At 40.3% G+C, this 21899-nt stretch overlaps 1 protein-coding gene across 4 annotated transcripts in view; it reads right to left on the bottom strand.

Moving 5' to 3' along the window:
- The window catches only part of PARD3B (par-3 family cell polarity regulator beta), a 391710-nt gene extending 372805 nt beyond the window's left edge, over positions 1 to 18905 (bottom strand). For all 4 annotated transcript variants that reach the window (XM_063162314.1, XM_063162315.1, XM_063162316.1 and 1 more), the window contains exon 1: positions 18771 to 18905. In XM_063162314.1, the coding sequence (XP_063018384.1) occupies positions 18771 to 18890 (120 nt within the window). In that variant the 5' untranslated portion in view covers positions 18891 to 18905. The remainder of the gene's footprint in view (positions 1 to 18770) is intronic.
- Between the last annotated feature and the right edge of the window lie 2994 nt (positions 18906 to 21899).

The following is a 21899-nucleotide window of genomic DNA, read 5'->3' as shown; positions in this document are numbered from 1 at the left end:
TACAACACAGTGAGATAGTAAAAAAAAATTCCTCATGTATTTCATAGTGCTATTGTTCTCCTTCACCAACACTCTGACTCTGCTTGTATTAGAAGTGAAAATGCTGCAAGATACTAGAGAGAAGATAAAACTTCTTTATAGCCTTCTACCAGCTGGAGTGACACATCTTCTCTCAAGTTATTAATATTAAAGAAAGATCTCTACTGAGTGAGCTCAAGGACAAATTAAAGCTGAGGCAAGGGCAAAGGACAAGGTAGTCTGCTCTGAGAGAAACTACTTTTAAGCATCCAGAAATAAAGCTAGAGAAAACACAGAAGGCCATCCAGCAGAAATAGTCTTAGAAAGGTGACTGTAAGGGATGCTTCCTAATCTGTCCTCCAGATGAAATAAAGTACTATAAACATAAAGCTGCACAGGAAAGGATCTTCCGAGAGGAATTCACCCTTAACTGGAGGGGTGATGGGGAACAGAAAGAAGTTCATTGCAAGCAATCAAACTTGTGAGTACATGGAAGACAAAGCTCTTCCCTTTTCACAATAAATTTAGCAGGTCTAACAAGCTTTCAAACCTCATGCCAAAACATGATCACAAGAGGTAACGCCAGTCTAAGTTGTTATTCCCATGATGCTTTGCCTCTGACCAAAGCACACATTTTGATTTTTTTAGGTCGGTTAGGAAGTTTTCTTCACACAGTAAGATAACACAGAAGAAGTTTTACTCCTAAAGGAATGAATTAAATATTCAAGTATGAGGTGAAATAAAGATTATTTTCATCAAAAAAACCCAGTTTCTCCTACTATTTAGAAGGATCTCTTTTCGAACTATAGTGGAAGAAACTATTCCCTATAAACAAGCTATTTAAAAAATTAAATCTCATTCTATCTATTTTCACACATACTAAATTTTTGTTCAGAGTCATTCATTTTATCTATTAATACTAATTGTGGAAAATGTAATCTTCCCTCAAGCACTTCTTTTTTCCAATCATGATGAGATGTGATATAGCCAAATGGTAGAAAGTAGAAAAGGAGTTCTGAAAACACAATAATTTACATAAGATCACTTTAAATATTCAATTTTTAAAGTTTCTGTCTTTGAAGGCACTAAAAACTTGATGTCAAAAGGGGAACTAATCAGATCGGGTCAGCAGAGAAACATTCATCTTTGTCAGAAACATTGAGTTTATCTTAGAGCACTTACAGTTTTTGCACAGTCTGGTCCACACTGCCTTCCTGGCCCTTAAGGATGGCAAGAGCACAAAACAGACAACCAAACAACTCATGCATGAAGCCAGTGGACTACCACAAATTTGCGACAAAAACAAGACAAAAACAATCTGTTACCAATCCTGAAAAAAGCAGAAAAATCTTCTCTTGCTCTTCCCAGGCACAGTGAACAACTAAAAAGCACAGCTTCCTTTTAGTTTTTGAAATGAGGCCTAACAGCACAAGTACAGCTCACCACTAGCTTCATCATTGATATGCTAAATGGTCCAAAATACCATTAGTCAATCCCTAGTCATCAGAGCAACGCAGAATATTTCTTCATCTTTAGCCATCTTCAAATTATTATGCTCTGAGAAATTAACAGGACCAAGTATCACCATGACTAGAAGTCAAAACAGAACAGCAACAACTGATGATCACTTCTTTCTGTCTTCATCTGTTCTCTTCACACCACCATATACCAAACTTCATTTTGGAGGTATAAAACTCATCCTTTTTGCACTTTTTCCTTCTGATTCATTTTCATGTACAGTTAACACATTGTTTTCCTTGGGAAGACAGAAACTCAAACAGGTACTGGTTATAAGAGCCACCTCGTTACAGCAGGATGGGCTTAGACATCTAACAGAGAGCTCTCAAGTCAAGATGTGAGCTACAAGGAACCTGATACACAGGTTATATACACAGTTGCATCTGTTAAAAATGTCCCAGATTACACTTGAAGATAAAGATCCTGACCTGAGACCCCAGTAGACAAACCACAGAACATGAATACAGCGGAAGTTCTTCACACAGGCTATAAAAACAAGGGGAGCACAGTGAAAAGGACCCTCCCACTTGAGTCACTTGATACTTGCATACTGCAGGTCACAGCAGAAGGAAGGACAGTGAGTCTCTTCTGGCTCTCAGAGATAGTTTTGGCAAAGAGGGAACTAGAGGATTTCTAGTCCTTTAGCCATCTTTAAATTATTATTAGTACATAGTCCTAGTCATTTCTCAAAACATAATAAAGTCTTCATTTTCCACAAGGCAGAGAAGGTACTTCACTGTAATCAGAAAGGAAAACGAAGAGAGAGTTAGCTTATCCTGACAGTTGAATATGCAGGGGGGAAAAATACCTATCTCCCATATTCAGTCTGAGGAAGAAAACAGAAAAAGCTGCTCCTAATCTCCCTATCATGGAATTCTGTTTGTCAGAATCTAAAAAGATTTATATATCTGTACTCTGACAAACAGATGATTTCAATTGACACTCCAACTTGTCCTTGACTTGCATCACTAGAACCCTTCAAAAATAAGAGCATTCTTATTTTACACTGAATCTGAATGAAAAAACACTCTCTGAACATAGCTGTCTGAATATTACCCGAATAAAGCAGGATGCAGAGAATATATCAGCAGAGGATCCCATAGCCCACCTTTACATTACACTCCAACATTTAAGAAGACCATATAAGCCTGTTTTAGCTTTACTAAGAAAACTGGAGATACACATGTAGACAGAGGTCTACACACTGCACTTGTAACAACCAGCCAAAACCTCCCCTTCAAAGCCTCAGTTAAAAGTGGAGCACACTGTATGCCAGGCACTGAATCCAAGACAACTACACAAATGTAAGCATATAAGTACAAACTGATCTTCAGTTATCAACTAAGAATATCCTTTAGCTTTTCAAGTCCATTAGATTAGACAGTTTCAACAATGCAGAAACACAGAAGACTCAACCTTGTGCAAATTAACACAAAAATTCCAGAACAAAGCACCTCTAAATAAACCTACAAGATTTGAGGGCTTACCTTTCATATCCCAAGTCCTCCATGTCAAATGTGATCTACAATATTCAGAGTAGTATTGTTATGTTAATAAGCAAACTGCTTCTCAGCTCCAGGCACCTGGTGAGTAATTAATTAGCACTGCATCTGGCTTTTTGTTTGATTGCCTAAAGGTAACACTGGGGGGGCTAAAGACCACAGCCATGATTTCTTAAAATTCAACATTAAGTGGGCAGACAGAACTATAAAGCTATTCCTTTAAACCTCATTTTTCACATAAAAATGAGAAGGGGAAAAAAAAAGTAAGAAAGGCATGTGTGTACAAGCAGCGTATTTCAGAAGTGAAGTCCAGGTTAAGTGAGTGAACAATGCTGTTATTCTGCCAACAAAAACTGATAATCCTTTAAATTCAAATCATTCAGAACAGCTACAGATAGAAACAAGGCTGGCTGCAAATTAACATAATTCAAGTCTGTAACAAACTCAGCACTGAAGGATAACAGGTCTTCAACAAAAAATGATAAATGATTCGCATCTCCAAGGGCAGCCAGCACTTCAGCACTGCATCTAGAAACCATCTAAGATTGTTTTATTTACAACTGTTGGGCCTTTCTTTGATAAAGTGATTAATGCATTTGCAGCTGACACAGGACTGCTTATCAGAAGCAGCTGAGAGCTTCAAAGATGAGATTGAGTAACACCAGACTCTAAACAAAACTGAATACAAATGCTTGTTAGACAATGCAGACCAAGCATGCTGGAATCCTGTCAAACTTTTAACATAAACTGAGCTTTAGATAAAGGTCAAGTGAGAAAATAATTGCAGTAAACTATAGGAGCATATCCTTAATTCCTCACAGAAAGCCATTGGGTATTTTCAGGAATTCCACAGAGAACAGCAAGACTTTTCTGCTGGAGTACCACCCTATTTCCTGCATGAGTCAATCACCAACCAGAGACTGGGGAGGAATTTTGCCAAAGACTGCCAGATTTGTAGTGTCAGTAGGAGGAGTCAGACTACCACTCCCTTCTCACACATCCAAAGCTGTTCCATTTCAGAAATGCCACTAATTCTCACTGGTACCACTGCCCATATCAACATCAACTCTCCCCATGGTACCTCCTAGCAGGCTCAGCTCACTGGTGTCCTTATAGAGGAGTTAAGTGTGGACCAAGGCTCTCTTTGCTCACTCAGAGAAAATACATGACCTTTCACAGTACATTCAGTGACTGTTTTCCAAAACCAAGCCATAAGGAACAATCGTAGATCCAGTGCTGTAAAGATGCTGAGACAGCCAGGGTAGTGTTAAATTTTCAAAGCATTAGAAGATGTAAGTAAGTGAGGCAGAAGTAAGTTCATTACAAATGAAAACAAAAAGGGGGAAAAAAAAAAGAAAAATTGTAAAGGGCGGTAGTGAAAAGTAATAGACTCAAAATTGGTTGTGCAGGGAGGGAAACAGAAGAGTTTAACCATACAGGTGTTGGAGCAAGGTTTGCAGATCTGTAGTAGAGGATGCTGTAACCTATTTCCATCTCATGTGAAACACTAAATGAACCAGATTCTCTCTTCCCTTTACTTCTCAGGAGAAAACACAATTGGGTCAATAATATTCTGAAGGCACAACTAACAGTCAACCACTGCCTAACTCCATAAAGCCTAGCCAGCCTCAGTGGTTCTGACTATTGTTTGAAAGAAAATAATCTGGAAGTTTAAGAAATAATATAAATATTTAGCAGTTCAATATTACACTGTGGGGATTATTATATAACCTGCCATATTTTGTGCTGTATTAATAAAATTCATATTATCACAGTACAACATGGATAAGTTTTAGTATTTGACTTCCAAGACAAAGCAAATATACCTGGTAAACAGCTGAAACAACCTCTACCTTTAAAAATATTGCCAAAGCCAAGTGATGGAACTGGATGAAATGCAAACAAGGCTTCTGAGAACAACTTCCACCTTCACCTGACTGATATACAGAACATGCCAGAATAATTACATCATCAACACTAAATGCCATATGCCTAACCTCAACGCATGAAGGGGATTTTGGCCAGATAAAAAACAGTGAAGACAGTGAGATTATCCACTTTTTCATTGAAATTTAATACTACTAATTAAGGGTGCATAAGGGTTTGTCCTGCCCTTATCCCAAAGGGCTGCTTTCTTCTGGTATTCTAAGTGTCTTCAGGAAAACAGAATCACAAGAGCTGGGAAGAAACATCTTCACAGGTTTCAGAGGAAGAAAGAAGGCAGCACCAAAAAGTTACTGCAAAACAACTGACAGGTAGGTCTAAGTAGGTGAAGTACAACATTTAGCCCAAATGTGAAAAATGACACCCAAGGCACATGTTCCAGTTACTGTTTGGTAGCAACTTTCTCCAGCCCATAGGTTGCAAGGGGGCCACATGGAAAAAAACCCCTCCTTACAGAAGTTTAATCCAGCCAGTACAACCCCACAATAGAGTAAAAATGAAAACAGCAGGTAAACAAACTTGTTTAAATGCTGTACTTGCATATATATGGCATCCATCCTGAGATGCCATTACAACCTTCATTTTCATTTGCAGCTTGATGCCATCCATCATTGATGATGAGGCCAAGTTACTTTTCAGTCAGCTACATCATTCATTCTCTTTGGGCTCCAGAACTGTACCCACATACATTAACTCCACATATTATGCCATGCTCAAGCACCAGCAGAAATAAGAAATAAAATAAAAATATACTGAAAATGCCTACAGCTAAGTGGACATAATATAGCCATTACTCACAAGAATGCTCAACCCTAAGCATGTTATAGGAACATTTTGCCACAATGCACTGTCAATAGGACTTGCAGAGTAACAGCCCCCTGCTCAGTCAGGGATGATCAGACCTGGCTCCCAACTCTCACACACAAAAACAGGTAGAGAGCTGGTTGGTGACAAGTTCAGCCACAAGATGCTGAAAGCTTTTCAGCAAAGTAATTTGATCTATTTCCACTAAATTTTATCACCATATGCAGTGCCTGAAAAGGAAACCAGCATATACAATGAAGCAGTTCATTCACTTATTTAAATGGTTACTAAGGACATTGCCAATGTCAGTTAATAAAAAAAAATATAACATCAGAATTTACTGGTCTAATGCTCACAAAGTAAGTGATCTGCACTCCTACAGAACCTGCAACAGTTTTGGCTGCATTATTAAAAATGTATCTCTTACACTAACTATGACTTCAGGTTCAAAAACAAAAACACACAGAAAACTCCAAGAAAAACAGCCTGAAAATCCATTAAGTCTGCTTCAGCTTACAACACTATTTAAGAGTTTGATCATTAAACTGTAACTTGTATCTTTCACTATGAACTCAAGCATCATGAAAATACATGATTCAACCTCACCACTCACAAGTTAAATCTAGCTTTTTTCCTCTCAGTCAAAAGAAACTCCATTCCACAAAGCCTCCTTTATAAAACTTATTCTTGCCAGATTGCAGAATAGTATTTTTTCAGTAACAAGAACCACTAGCATGAAACTTATCACACATAAGATGTTTCAAAACTGAAGCAACAACATTTTGCAGAATGTTAATAGTCCACTACAATCTATTTCAAAACTACTTTGGTCTGCACCACAGCATGTGGAACTAAGACCCTCACCGTCAAGTCTGCTTATGAACATCAGCATCCTGGATTTTGCTACATGATCAAGCTGGGTTTTTTTACTCTAAAATCCATACTGATAAGCCAAATAGTTAATCTCTAAACAAACAATGCATAAAAGGGATCATTTCAAACCAGAAAAATGGAAGACACTTATAATCACCACAGCATTCACATTTGAATGACAGCTAAACATAAAGACACATCAAGCATTCAGCCATCTGGAAAGAAGATTTTTTTTTCATATTGTCTATTCTCAAAGCCTTAAGGCAAGAGTCAGAGGTTGACCAAGACTTCCATTTAGTGAGATGCTCATTTCCCATCTCCAGCCATTAACAAACTGCGCTATAAACAATAAGCCAGACCCCTCCACTTTCACTGCATTCAAAGACAGTTGTGTCACACCAGGACAAATAATGTGTGCATACTGCCAGATGTACTTTATATTTGGAACATAGAAAGTTACCAAAAAATCTACCTAGTGTTTTCCTAGTGTCTTTGAATACAGCTTATTTAATAAAATGACTATATCAATTAAGATGTTTTGTTACACTACACAAGAAAGAATATGATACATATATAACTGCAAAATTCCTGATACATAAATAAAAACAACCAAAGTATGTATTCAGACACTATTAAGACTTAAATGGTAGTGAATATTGCTGCAACAAAATAAACAAAAACAATCACACTGCAAGCACGACAACCAGAGACCCGAAGTGACCAGAGGAAAATGCAGTACAGCTTTAGCATTACATTTTTAATAATACATGAAAGGCCTAATAAGAAAAAAGCACCCTGAATGTACAAACACAAACCATCTACTCCTTTCACATTCTCACTTGCAGCAATTACTCCCCCACAACACACAAAATTCAATTTAAACGGAAAACTACCTAAACCAGCATTTGCCAGACTCAGGGTATCAAGGTAACAGTAATCAAGGAAGAAAACACCCTTAGAAGTAATATATTTAAAATGCACAGGTCCTGAGTGTTCTTCTAAGCATTTCTGAGATGTGAGTTTTTAGAGTAAAAATTAAGAATTCATTTTGCTCTTCAGGAAGTCAGTGAACTGGTTTCCATGAGGATTTCTCATGTAAAGTTAGTACCTCCCATCAGTCAGCAGCTGAATGAGAGCTATCCAAATAACTGCTCCTGAAACATTAATACACAAGTCTTCCCTGGATTTTTACATGCAAATTTTCTTGCCTCACAGAGAAGAGTCATAATTTATCATTGAAAAATCCTAACATTAAATTATTTTTTTCCACACACATGTACTTTTTTTCCTCAAAAAAAAAAAAAAAGCATCTCCCTTTTTTTATTGCAATCTAAACAACACCTGCATCATGACTACTACCTACTACTATGCAAATGCTAGTCTTTATGTGCAATACTGAAATGTCAATGAACCTTCTCCTTTCTGTCACCCAAAACAACTATTTCAGGTTTCCAGCTCTTCAGGGAGTTTTCTTTTTGTATCTCATAATGCCAGGAACTCCTGAAACATTTGTTCAGGATACATTTATTACAGCCAGCAGGGGAAAATTAACTGTGAATTGGCAGCAGCTTGGTTTTTCAAACCAGCCTAATTCTGTAGAGGCTGAGCATGCTAACTCTCATCAGTCCTTGAAAAATTTCACCAAGTTCTTCCACCCTAAAAAAACATGGGAAAATCCAATTGAAGAGAGCAATTGCCTCTCCAATGTTCCATTCTTTGAGCAGATAAAGAACGGGTTGAGAGGCATCAGTAACAGAAGAGGACAGTCAAATTTCCAACATTACTAACAAAAAAAATATCTGCTAAATAAGGCAACTGGGAGAAACAGACTTTCAAAAAATATGCAAATAAAACAAATTTTATATATTAGTACACTGTTGTAACCCATTCTATAGAACAGAGAGGGTCAGGGGGGCAACCTGGAGAAAACACTGAATTTCTACAGAAATTGCAGTAGAGTGAGTAACCTAAAGAAAATACCATTAAAACTAGAGTCAAAGCAAAGTATTATACATTTTTGACACACCACAACAGACCAGTTTTTCCATAAATCAACTTCTACTCAGTAGTAAATAAACTACCTTGTAAAAATAAGCTAATAAATTGCTGACAACCCCCTACTGCAGACAATTATTTTATTTTTTCAAAAAAAATCATTATACCTTAAAAATCATTGTTACTGCAAATAACTTTTTAACTCAGTCGGAGTAGAAAGAACATAATTTGGAGGCAAACAGCATTTCACAGAGCTCCCAATATATAAACATTTGATTGATGTATTCAATAGTTCCCTCTTTTTTTTTCCTGCAAGCTTAACAAGTACTGCACTTTTTTTTTTTTTTTTTCTTCTAAAAGCAAGCCCTCTGGAGTCTTTACTCAGCAAAATTCCTGTATGACTTCTGGTTTCCATACAGGCTTTCAAGTAGACTAACCCGCAGTTCAAATATAAAACCAAGATAATGAAAAAAACTTCCTTAGAGAAATAACTTAAGCAGGAAATGGAAGACTTTGGGAGTATCTATTTCAAAAATAGAAGCTTGTTTCAGTTTAAAAAAATGTACAGGTGAGATGCAGCACCACCACCCAATTTACTGATGAAGTATGACACAAGCTAGAGGAAGTCATTTGGTTTGGCCTGGGATAGAGTGAGGCACAGTTTTCACTGCACAGCTGCAAGGCTCCAACTACTTGTGAAAGAAAAAGGCTACAATGAGCCATTCTAGACTGAAACTGCTGCAAAACAGCCACATTGCCTCAGTCAGATTTGCAGAACCCCTGAATTACTTCTATTTCTAGAAAAGCTACAGACACACTGTCACAAGTAGCTTTATTGCTTACCCTACTCAGGCACCATTGTATTTCTGTCCTGCCCTTGTTGCGTTTAATATCTAGGACTGATCAAAAAAATTCTGAGATGAAACTTCTCCATGAAAATCCTTACTGAAATAGTTAAGAAAGCCTTATAGAAAGAGTTGCAGCTGGAAGAGAGAATTTTAATAGTTGTTCAACCAGGAATCCATAGGAAGGCTGTTCTGCAAGGAGCTGCAGGGTGAGATGGCACATGGAATTCTGACAAGCTCTGCAAGAAGAAGTTAGTTAAGCAGAGTTCTAGGCCACATTCTATCTTCTTTGTTCATGAAACTCATCACTTACAAAGGGTCTGTATCCCAAGCAGCCTGCAGCCAACACTACCAATATGAGCAAAGCCTTTAGAGCTTCAAATTTGTAGTCTGGTTACACTTCTGGCTTGTGGTCAGAAATAAAAACTGCCAAGCAGAGCATGTTAGTGGAAATCTTTCTGACACTCAACATACTACCCACTAACAGAGTATCACAGAGGATTTAAAAAAAATTATCATCATCATCATTTTAGGCAAACTGCACCACAATGAATTGCATTCAACAAAAAAAATGCCCAACCTACACGAACTGACGTGAACAGTGCCTACATTTAGCAGTAATAAAACTCTTTAAAATATTGAAAAACCATGGAATTATCCTCAGATATTCACAATGAAATTCTGGTCTTATCACCATTAATGACATCCAGCATTGCAAGACTAAAAAAAAAATAAACAAAGGCTAGCAAACACTAAATGGCCTCAAAACCTGTAGTTGGAAGAGAAACATAAATAGGGAACTATTTTACTATGGACATCACCAAAACTTATAAAGACACACTGAAGTCTGCCTGTCCCCCTGGCACACCAGCCAAGAGGACAAGCTACAGAGCAGGTACAAAAAAATAACCCTTAATTGTAAAATGGCCTACAAATGGGTGCTCCAGGGTTTGGATACAGAATAAATACAGCATATACACAGGATATGTATGTAACAAATATATCATATACACAGGATTAACCCATTAACACCAGGATTTATGACTCATCTCTCCTTCAAAGGACCAAAGAGACCTGCTGGATTATAACTTCTTTTGAGCTGGAACTACTCTTACTTGAACAGTACATTGTCATTCAAAAGAAACAGGAGATTATTATATAAAGGAATTTTTTGTGTCATCTCAGAGAACCTATAATTCAGATGTTTAGGTCTGCCAATAAAGACCAGCTGAGCTGTTGATGGATTGATGAGAATGAGATAGTATCTTCCACAAAAACATGAAGGTCTTTTAAGGTTTTAGGAATGAGATACCAGTAGAGAAACTGATTAGTCAAAGTAAAAAAATAAAGCCACACAATTTTCAAGGAACGCAGGCCTCTGTTCTTTGGATTGCATGTAATTCTCCTTTGAGCATTAATTTTCTTCTACTGATTGAGGAATTACTGCATTTTTGTAAATGAAAATGATAGGGAGGGTGGGCATTATGATTTACCAACAGACAGTATTCTATTGGTAATCTGAAAAACATTCTATTCTACCAGACAAGCCGTACTGCAAAATCATTTGGCTCAATGGAGCCCCATCTTTGAGGTCAAAATCCTTAGCCAGGAAAAAGAGTGAGTCCAGTGCCGGCTGTTAGCTTCTATCCATCAGACAGCATTCTGTGATTCCAACCCTCAGTCTCTGTAGAGTACAATCATCCATCTTCCTCCCTACCTACCCTTTATTCCAACGCTATCCTTATTATAGGCCATAAGAAGCATGTTCATTCAAGCATTCTGTAGTTTTCTTTTTCATGCACACAACAGTCAACAAAGAAAAACACTGAGGTAAGAAGTCTCTCTGTGGCAACAAATGTTGCATTCTCGTGAAACCAAGGAGCAACTTGTCTGAGCCTCTCACCTCGGGAGCATTCCCGAGAGCGAGCCAAGCGCCCGAGCAGCGCTGTGGCACCTGCCGCAAGAACGCCAAGTCATCAGTTCTGAATGGATGTATTTAGTGGTGACATAACAATTACAGGTTTACACTGGAAAGAAGAGACATTCTGATTACATTAAAACATTACAGTAGTTCCCTTAATGGAGATGTCTCTAGCACAATGATTAGGCATAAAGAGGAAAAAAACCCAAAACACTTAAAAAACCAAGTCTTACATACTTTCTCTTTAAAGTGAGGAAAACAGTCCAAAAAAGTCCTATCCAGCGCAAGCAGTAATTTGTTATAACGCTAAGTTTCCTTTACAAATAAGTTATTGAAGTAATCCTATGGAAGTAATAAAGTACTGACAAGAGGGCTTACAGAACTACCACAGCAACATATAACCTGAGGGTAACAAAAAATGCTTTTATTAATCACAATATTACACAAATACTGCAGAGGCTTTTTTCCCAAAAGTTCTTGTAACATAGTGATTTTCTGAATTTCTCATATGAAGCAGCTTTCTCAGTTTAACAATGTATTCAGGGCACTGTCTACTCCATTGGAATTTACAAGACAATTTCTATGAATAAGCCATTCACATGAGCCTGTCATTTCTGTTCAGTCACTTCCCTGACATAAAATGGGTATACCCTTATGCCTAAGATTCAATAATGGAATATAAAAATACAAAGCAGAATCTGTTTTCAATGATACTAATTGCTCAAGACCTTTAGTGTTATCATATTCATTAAGGATGAAACACAGGCATATTTATAGGGGGTTAGAGGAAGTTTATAATAATGAAGCAATAGGTCTTCATGCCTAGGAAAGCTGCAGCTCTGACATTCGAATCATTAGGAAAGCCTAAAGAATGTTTTGCTCAACGGGGGAGGAAATCTGCTGCTACAGTAGCAGGATGCCAGACAGCACAGTATGTTGCAATTCAACTGACCTATCATGATGAATGAGTAAAGAGGAAAGTAAAGTCACACAACATAAAACATTATGCCCACATGGTAGTATCTGCTAAACTAAAGACATTATGTTTTTCAGAAAATATCAGTAAATCACAACCCTCAATTTTCAGATACTTAAACAAATAAAACAATTAAAACTGCATTTTATGCAGCAAGCAAAAGCACCTCCCAGTTCCAGCCCATGCCAGAAATACCACTTGAGGTTTGAATTCCTTCTTCACAAATTCCTACAAGTCTACTCAGAGTTCATCTTCAACTTGGCAAAGAGCAACAGCAAGCAGTCACTGCTTAGAACTCCGTACTGCTCTTTAGTGATTTCCTCCTATGGCTGATTTAACATTCAGTTACTACACAAATCTTTGCTGTATCTCAATAACAGCTGAACTGTGTTCAGAATTTGATAAATATGATCTGGGAGGAGAAAAAAATGGACACCCGCTAGTATCGCATACACTGCAGGTCAGGTTACTCTCATTTTGCCTGTTGAATTTCCAGCAGTTTTATCCAGCTCTACCTTCAGCTGAGCTCCCCTGAAACACATGATCATCAGCTAACTCGCTATTCAGCCAAAAACCCAATACTGGCAATAGTCAACTTCTTATAAGGAAAAAGGGGATCAAACTTTTTTCATGTTATGAAGGTACATAATGTCCTAGAAGACATTTTCTATGACAAATCTAAATTCAATGGCAGTTTTTCTGCGGAGATTATAAACATCTGTGAGGAAAGGAGCCTGAAAATCTACCAAAAATGTCATTACCTCAACACTAGTGGGTATGATACAACAAAGCAGCAGATACTTTACATAAAAGTGATTAAAAGGCAGGCACTTTTTAAGTCTCAATTTTTCTGGGTCCCTGTAAAAGTGATACAGAAAATTTTTAAGGGACCCAAAGTTCTGTCACTTTGTTCCCAATCTCAATGAAATATCACCACTAGTGTTTTTAGGTCAATAAGGAGTTTCTGAATTCATTTGTCTCCTTCCATTTTCTTTACTTTCCCTACTCATATAGCCTGTACTCCCATATATCAGTCAGTTAGAAACTCATACAATAGTAATGAGAAAGCAGTGTAATCAAGTTTTATTCTCATTTTTTAGTGCAGTATCATAGTGACAACTCCGAAGGCTGAATGCAGAAATGATTATCAAGCTGTTCATTGAAATCTATCAGTTGCCAAAACAATGTATAAGCTTATTAACATACTGGAGCTGATTAAGCATACTAAGAAAAGTATGGAAATTATGAGTTAAAATAATTTCTAGAAAAAAAGTACTTGAAGACAGAGCTTAGAATTGTTTTGGTAAAACAAATTATGGATTCACCCCATCCCTATTAAAGCAAAAAAACCAAAATAAACTAAGACAAACTAGGATAGGGAAAAATACCAAACCTAGAGACCAAGTCCAAGACAAAAGTACACAAGAGCCACACAAATACAACTCTATTACTCTGCCTTTATAAAGGACTAAATACTTAGAATTTGCCCAAAACAGGAAAAAAATGTCATAAAAAAGGACTTCTTTCAAAACTTTTCACATAGATCTTCTGAAAAAGTCTCCTGGTTTTGCAAACATCTTTTGTAAGCATTAGAGTAAAAAAATTGTCATTCTCCCTATCCCAAATATATTTAGAGAAATTACAAGAACATTTAGTTCTTCTGTTTGCTGGCTTATTTACAACAGCAATACCTAATTCCAGAACACTAATTGTCATGTGGTCGGCAAGCAGGAACAGAAAGAAACTGAGAAAGTATTTTATTAGTAGAACTCACAAAATTATATAAACAATCCACCTGCAGCATTAGCTCTCAAAGTGTATCTAATTTGGGAAAGAGCATCAATACAACCCAAATCACCTATTTTTTCTCATTTTAATAAAAACCACCCCATTCTTGAATTTACCTACTCTTTTACTGCTTCCTGCTCACTCTGACTGTAAATCAAAATTCTCATCACTACTCCAGGATTAACTGGGTGCCCTCTGTATGTTCTCACAAATGGAAAGACACTCCTGTTGCAAGTGGAGATCAAGTTCCAGGAAGACAAGGCAACTAATATTGGTCTGTCTCCATCTCCATTCCCAAATGAGGCTCACAAAGGCTGTTAAGAGCAAGCCACTCGAGAATTTAACTGTGCCTAAAGTGACAAATTTTAAACCACAAATGCAGTGATTATTAATTTTGCTACATGACTTCCATGCCCCACTCGTTCACCTGGCTTCCAAGAAGGAGACTGCAGACAGCCAAAGTAGTCACTTCAATCAAGCCATGCAGGTAAGTGCCATATATGCAAACACTAGTAAATGAACACACAGATGATAACCACCACTTCCCTGTCTCTGGCTCCTCCAGAGAGATAAAGAACATCTGGAGCAGCAAGATGTTTTACACATTTTCCTCAGAAAAGTTTCACTGCAGCTTAAGAAAAAGCCACAGTGGATTTCACTTTGCTAGCCTCATTTCCCTGGGCAGACATCACTTTCTGTACCAACAACATTCAAGGCCTCAGAGACAGCAAGCAAGGATCTCCAGCTGAGCCAGGACTCCACTGCAAAGCTGGCAATTCAACTGTTGCCTCAAATGTGGGAGAACAGCATTTCCAAGGCGAGAGATGTGAGCACAACAGAGCATCTACCTTGAGTGCATTTAGTCCCATTGCATTTTAAGAAATTGCCTTCAACGGGAGCACATAAATCCAAACAAGAGCCCATGGAACCCTCCCATGCTGACCCAGAACTCCTCTTTTTCCTCTCATTCATATACTTGGGGAAAGGGGAAAAAAGTCTCTGACAACTGACTGAAAAACAATCGACAAGGACGTGCATCCAAGGCTAGGTCTTACAGCTACGGAGAAGCAAACAGGATCAGGCACAGCAACTCTAATCTTTTGCAGTACATCTGTTCTCACTCAAGCAAAGAATCCTAAATGCAACACATGACACACAACTGCTCCCCAAGGCACCAAAATATCAAGTTAGGGGCTGGGCTGATGATAAGGAATCATTAATCCTTCTGTGTCTACCTGTCAGCAGGAAGCCTTAATGTACATTGCTAAACAGCAACAAGAGCAGATCCTGGGTCACAAGAATTCCAACAAACTTCATTCTGCTCAAGTCACTTTTCTGAGATGACAGTGACTTCCCTGAAAAAATATTTATAATCCTCACAAAGCAGCTGTTTGAGAAAATTTCTTAAAGATCTATGAGTATTCACAACACAAAATCCTAGACCACAGAAATCTCTTGGTTGATACTGTAACAAAAAGTTCTTAATTCCAGGCAATAATTGTATCCTCCAGTGAATCAGACAGGATCTGCCCATTCAGGAACTACTCCAGTACCTCTAAAAGCCACTAAATTCAGTAGCATTGGGAAGTAATTATTGTCTGATTTCTCAACTGAAATTGGTCCAGTGTTCTGGTTCAGTTAACAAAGCAACTTCATTAACTGAGGCAACTGAGCCTTTGTGACCAAACCTTGCCAACACAGTCCCGTCAAGACACCAAATCAAATTTGCTAAGGAAACACAGGAGGCTACAATAAACAACTGCCCACCAAGTTCTCAGCTATCTACCAAAAGTCTCACAGAAACCAGAGACTTAATCATTTACTGCATCAACTTTCCTCTCACTACAAATATAAAGAAGTGCAAAGTAGTTTAAACCAATTCAAAAATGTTTGTTTGTATATGTGTATTCAAATATTTTACAGTATACATTAATTAATAGTCTAATGTTGTATTAATTAATAGTCTAATGTTGTACCTTCCCCTTTGCCACACACGTGACTGTAGTGTAAGAGCAAAACTAGACTTCCAGGACAACTCCCAAAATGCAGAGCCTCTCAAACATTTTCGTGGTATTTGACAGTACCATAACTAATAAAAAGTTCCTAAAGTTTGTATCCTAGCTACCTTTTTCATTTTCCCTTCTACAACTATGAAAGATATTCCTTCTATCAATTCTCCCTCCCTCTCCAAATATTTCAGGCACCTTAACAATAAAATTTTCCACTTAGCTCTTTTAAAACATTTTAACACTTAAAAAAAACTTACATAAAGAACACTTAACATGCCAAAAGAAAGAGCAGCATTCTGTCACAAAGTATTCCAAACATTCTAAATATTTTGAAAAGAAAAACAAATATTCGGTTATCTTTAGCACAAACCTGTTTATGCACACACCTCACAGCACATTTTAGCTGATTATCTTGAGATAATCCCATTCCCATTAAGATTCTACATTTAAGAAAGTTAATTTCAGAAAAAGCTAAGAGAAGGAAAGTGGCAAAACACCCAATCCATCATGTTACATCAGACAAAAAATACTCCAAAAGGTAATAAAATTAATTGTTTGAGACATCTGTATGATGTGTTTTAGCAACCCCAAATTTTCCCCCAGGAAAGCAATCTAATGCTGAATGATGCTTGTCAAGATAAGAAGAAATTTATCTTTTTGGCCAGTTGCACTGCAAACCTTGTAGATTGGAAGCCACCTAATCAAAGTACTACAACAGAACTGTTTACATTTCCAGTGAGCAGGGGGGAGGGAGAGAGGGTGCACAAGGTACGAGACTTTTTTTAGTGACTTGAGTGAAAACCTATTCTGCTTTTCAAGTCCTTAGGGCGCTCCCCACTCTGCCTCTTTACACATCCTTGTATAAACTCTAGCTCTGAAGCTCCATTACTCAAAGTGATCAGCAATTTTTGAACAAACTGGCCCATACCACTTTGTCCACCTATGATGCAGAATAAGGAACTCAACATTTCTATAAGGAAATAAGCTAAAAAAAACCCACCAAGCTTATTTGCAAAGGAAGAAATACAAGATCAGAAACATGAACTACAAGGTCAGAAACATGGACTCTGGCCTCTGGCTGTCCTATAAAGAAGGCTGATGTTTTTGACCTCACACCCAAAGGGCATAAGAGAACATAGGAGATTATTACTAGACATTAAAAAAAGATCTTAAGATACTAATTAATAGCAAATTGGTTACAAATGCATGAGAACAGCAGTACACTTAAGTGTCTGGCATTTATCTGAAGCTCTCACACTGTTGGAATTTCTATCCTATAATTGCTTATTGAACCTTCTAGAACAGTCAGGGCCTCACCTAGAAAGGCAGGCACCCTTCTACTTCTTTCTAAAGGGATAAAAAAAAGTAAATAAAGAGTAGAGGAGGAAAGGGATTTAAACTACTTATACAAAGGCTTCGTAGGCCACCTTTAAGCCATCATCATGAGACTAATTTCAATCTCATCACAAGCACAAATCAAGCTGAAATCAGTTTGTAAATTTCTACATTCAACACAGCTGAAAGTAATTCTGTTTCTGATAAAGCCAATCACTTGAAGGCATATTTCAGTAGTCTTAACCATGCTTCAGTGCAAAAGATCTCACTAACTGCTGACTCTAACAGTACCAAGAATTCTACAAGCATTTTGTAGTTATTACACAAAGACAGCATCATTGGGAAAAACTACTTTTAAGAAAAAATATTTGTCAAGCTCTATGTGTCTTAAGCAGGTTAGAGCCTGACACTTGCTCAGAGGGACCAACATGGAGACCATAGCAATCTCTACTAGATCAGTCTCAGCTGTTCAGGATGTATTTAACATAGTAGCAAGTTTTTCTCAAACTAAATCTGCAAGAACAAGAATTTACTCCCAGTTTTGCATTCAGGATATCAAACAGTTGACTGGGCCCATAAGAAATTAGCACGTCACAAAACAGAGCCCTTAAGATGTTGGCTGTACTTATTACTCGGACGTTTTAGGAAGATGAACACAATACTGTAAGTCCTTAATTCATAGTTTGTAACTGGAATCTCTTTCACAGAGCAGTATTTGCAACACTAGGCCTTTAATCAACACTGAACAGTATCCCATTAGCCTTCAGCACCTGCCTCTTGGAGAAAAAAAGAAAAAATATTTTTATGCTCAATTAGTTACAGCCAAAGAAAAACTTGGAGCTCCTTTCATGTAAAGGAAATCACCTTCCCATGCAGATAGCACCTCACCGAGCAGCTGATGCCAGAAAACACAAGCTTGAACGAAACTGACTTATTGTTATGCTCTTGTCTGTTTCAAGTTTGTTAGTCAACACGCACAGCAGTAACAGCCATGCCGGCTGGGCAGCTGAGCGGGACACGCTCCCCGCCCGCCGGCATCAGCCGCTCACACAAAGTGTCTGCCAGGGGCACTCAGGCAGGGGGACAGTGTGGACAGTGTCCGCGTCCCCGCGGCCGCAGGGCCCGGAGCCCACCCGCCCCTCCGCGTCCCTCCAGCCCGGTCGCCCCCGCCGCGGCCCCGGGCCTTCCCCCCGCCGCCCCCCTCCCCGGGCCGGCTCCGCGCACGGCCCGGCCGCCCCTCACCTTCTCCTGGGCCTTGCGGTAGCGCTGCAGCGCCTGCTGGGTCAGGTCCCGCACGCGGAGCTGCCCGTCCTTGCAGGGCACCACGATGCCGGTCCTCCCGAAGCACACGGTCACTTTCATCTCAGCGCGCCGCCATGCCCGCCCTGCCCGCCCACGAACGGCGCCCGGCCGGGCCGGGCAGCGCCGGCAGGTGCGGCTCGGCGGCCCCACGGGGGCGGGCGGCAGGTGCTCCCGCGGGGCTGCGCCTCGGAGCGCGGGCAGCGCCGGCAGCGAGGCCCGGCCGCGGCCTCTCCTTCCGCCGTGCCCGCCCCGCCCCGCGCGGCGCTCCGGGAGGCGCGGGCCGGGCCGGGCCGGGCGGGGCGGCCGCGGGCGGCGGCGGCGCTCGCCCGGGGCACGGAGCGCCGGGCCGGGCTTAAAGGGGCCGCGGGTCAGCGCCCCGGGCAGCGGCGCCCTTGCCGCGCGGCCGGAGGATGGGTGTCCCTTGCACGCCGCGCTGTGCGGAGCGGGCAGCCAGGGTGCACCCGCGCCGCAGAACCCAGCCCGGTCCGCGGCAACGGCCACCGGCGTGAAATGCTGCGCTGAAGCGCGGGGCTCTGCCGGGCACGGAGAGTTGTGTGCCCCGCTGGCCGAGCAGCCCTCCCGCCAGCACGGCTCTGGGTTGGACCGCGGTAGGCACAGAGCATCCCTCGCGCTTCGAGCAGGCCCCGTGGCACACAAAATACACCTAAGAGAGAAATTGTGCCCAACCTGCTCGGCGGTGCAGCGACCGGGGCCACAGCACAGACCTTGTCCCACGAAGCTGTGAAACACCTGCACACAGCTGCCCACCCGGAACTTCAGAGACTGACCCGAGACCTCACGCGCACCTTGTCACACTATACAGAGACCTTCAGGCACTGCCAAGCACCACATCTGCTCTGCGGGACACACAGCACGCAGAGAAACCCATCACCCCCATACAGTGACAGCCCATACTCTTCAAGTCGTGATACAGCAAAGCCATACACCTGCATAATGGGGTGTGAGGCTCTGCAGCGCTCCCCAAACACCTGCTATTCTGCAAAGTACCCTTTTCTGTACTACTTGGTAACCAAATAGTGCTCCCTACACCTCACCTACCTCTAGACCACATACAACGTAGTACAAGTACTCAGTTTTCTCATAATCATAACAGATCAATCTACCCACCAAGATGCGTATTACTGAAAATCACTGCAAAGCAAAGGCAGTATAAAAATACCTCTAAACCACAGCATGACATCACACAGCACAAGGGGACTATTACTGCAGTAGAACTGCCCCACCAGTTCACATTAGCATTCAAATAGGCAGTCCAAGCCCTGTGCTGTGTGACGTAACCAAATGACAGTACCAGAGATGGTGCAGTGGAAGTGGGCCAGAATAGCATAAGCTGAAGGTTGACTGAATAGAGAGGTTTTGGGATGAGATGAGGACAGAACCACAAACTCCAGCTAGTGGAAAGTTCATCCTGGTTCCTCAGGAGCAGGCAACTGTGGTGTGTGGGACTGATGCAGGTAGTAAACAATTCCTCCTTGCCTTTTCAAACCCAGAAGTGTCTGCCACCAGCCTGCAGTGTTTCAGAGCAAATCACAGGGAAATAATCTATTAAGCCATATATAGAACTTTTCCTGGGTGTGTACGTGTGCTTGCATGTGTAAGTGAACAAATGTGCATCCCACATGCTTTGAGCCATAGAAAAGTTACTTTCTTTTTCCCTCCAGGAGCAAAGAAGCAATACAAAGAAACAGGAATTTTCTGTTTCTTCAGAAAACACCACGGGTACGGTAGCACAACTTGTAGGCCAGAAACACCTCCAGAGCAGCTAGGATGGGGCTGGGGACACCTGGTTCTCTGGCGTCGGCCCGTGTGGCCATTTCAGATCCACCACTGTGTTCCTGCCAACTCAGCCCAAAGCCAGCTCACTGCTGGCTCCCAATAGCAGAAGCTTCAATGGTTTCAATGGTGTCTTGTGGATCAGCACCACTGTAAGCATTTTTCATGCTAAATGAGGATTCCTGCCAACTGCTGGAAGGACCAGCAAGTCAGATAGGCTACAAAAGTGTTACTAATGAAAAGTAATCAAGGAGGAGAAAAAGGGAAGCTTTGGTGTAACTCCTAGCCAGTTCTGTAAACTGGGTTTTTAAGGAGGGAGAAACAGGAGTACCTGGGGTAGGGAGCAACAGCTCCTCACTTCCTTCTTTGCTCCTGAGCAATGATAAGGAGGAGCAGTCCCACACAGCGGCCTCAGAGCAAGCAGGAGACAGGAGGAGTTCAGCTGCTGATGTGCTGGTGGGAAACCTGGGTCCCTGTGCTTGTATGGTTTTGGTTAGTTAGGTTAATAATTGACTGTGAATGTAAAGGCTTCTGTTTCTCTTCGTGTTTCTCTCTCCCTTTCTCCCTCTCTGTTTATAAGCAAGTCTGACACACTGAGGAAAAACTGTGGTATGATTTTATTTTTCCTCAAATTCTGAAAAGTGCAGGTGATTTGCACTGTAACTGGAGTTGGGTGGAGCTTGTTGGCAGAGAAAGTGTGTTATACCAACCGGTATGTCTGAAAAAAATTAAAAACACTTTCCCCCAACACCATACCTGAAGCATAAGCAGCAGGTTTCAAAGTGTCTAGGACCTACAGCTATTCCAGAAAGAAAGGAAATAAAAGGTTGTCTTTAAATGTGTGTGCTTAGTATATTACAGAAACTGAGTTGTATTTAATTATCGCACATCAACAAGGGGGAGTGAGAAAAGGTTACAGAGCAATCACCAGTGTGTTTACTGTCTGCCCGTGTTTGTTTGAAAGTTATGCATGGTATTGCTAATAAGACATTGTGTTCTTCTGGGTGAATTACACATTTGTTTATGCTGAAACAGTCTGAAAGTCTTTGAAGCCATCTGGTAACAATTAACACCTACATATCAGGGGTTTACCTGTAACTATCCCTGAGACAACTTTCAGAAAAGAAAGCCTGTACAACTTTCTGAAAAGAAATCCTTTCTTCTATCAGAGAGTTGATGATTTTTTTCCTCAGGGATGGAGAACACTTCTCCAAAAGCAAGTTCCTCCAATGCAGGTAACAGCATAACAAGAAAAGCTCTCATATTTGGACAGCT

The sequence above is a fragment of the Melospiza melodia genome, chromosome 8, assembly GCF_035770615.1.
Source record: "Melospiza melodia melodia isolate bMelMel2 chromosome 8, bMelMel2.pri, whole genome shotgun sequence".
NCBI lineage: Eukaryota > Metazoa > Chordata > Aves > Passeriformes > Passerellidae > Melospiza > Melospiza melodia.
This window is presented reverse-complemented; position numbering and strand designations above follow the sequence as displayed.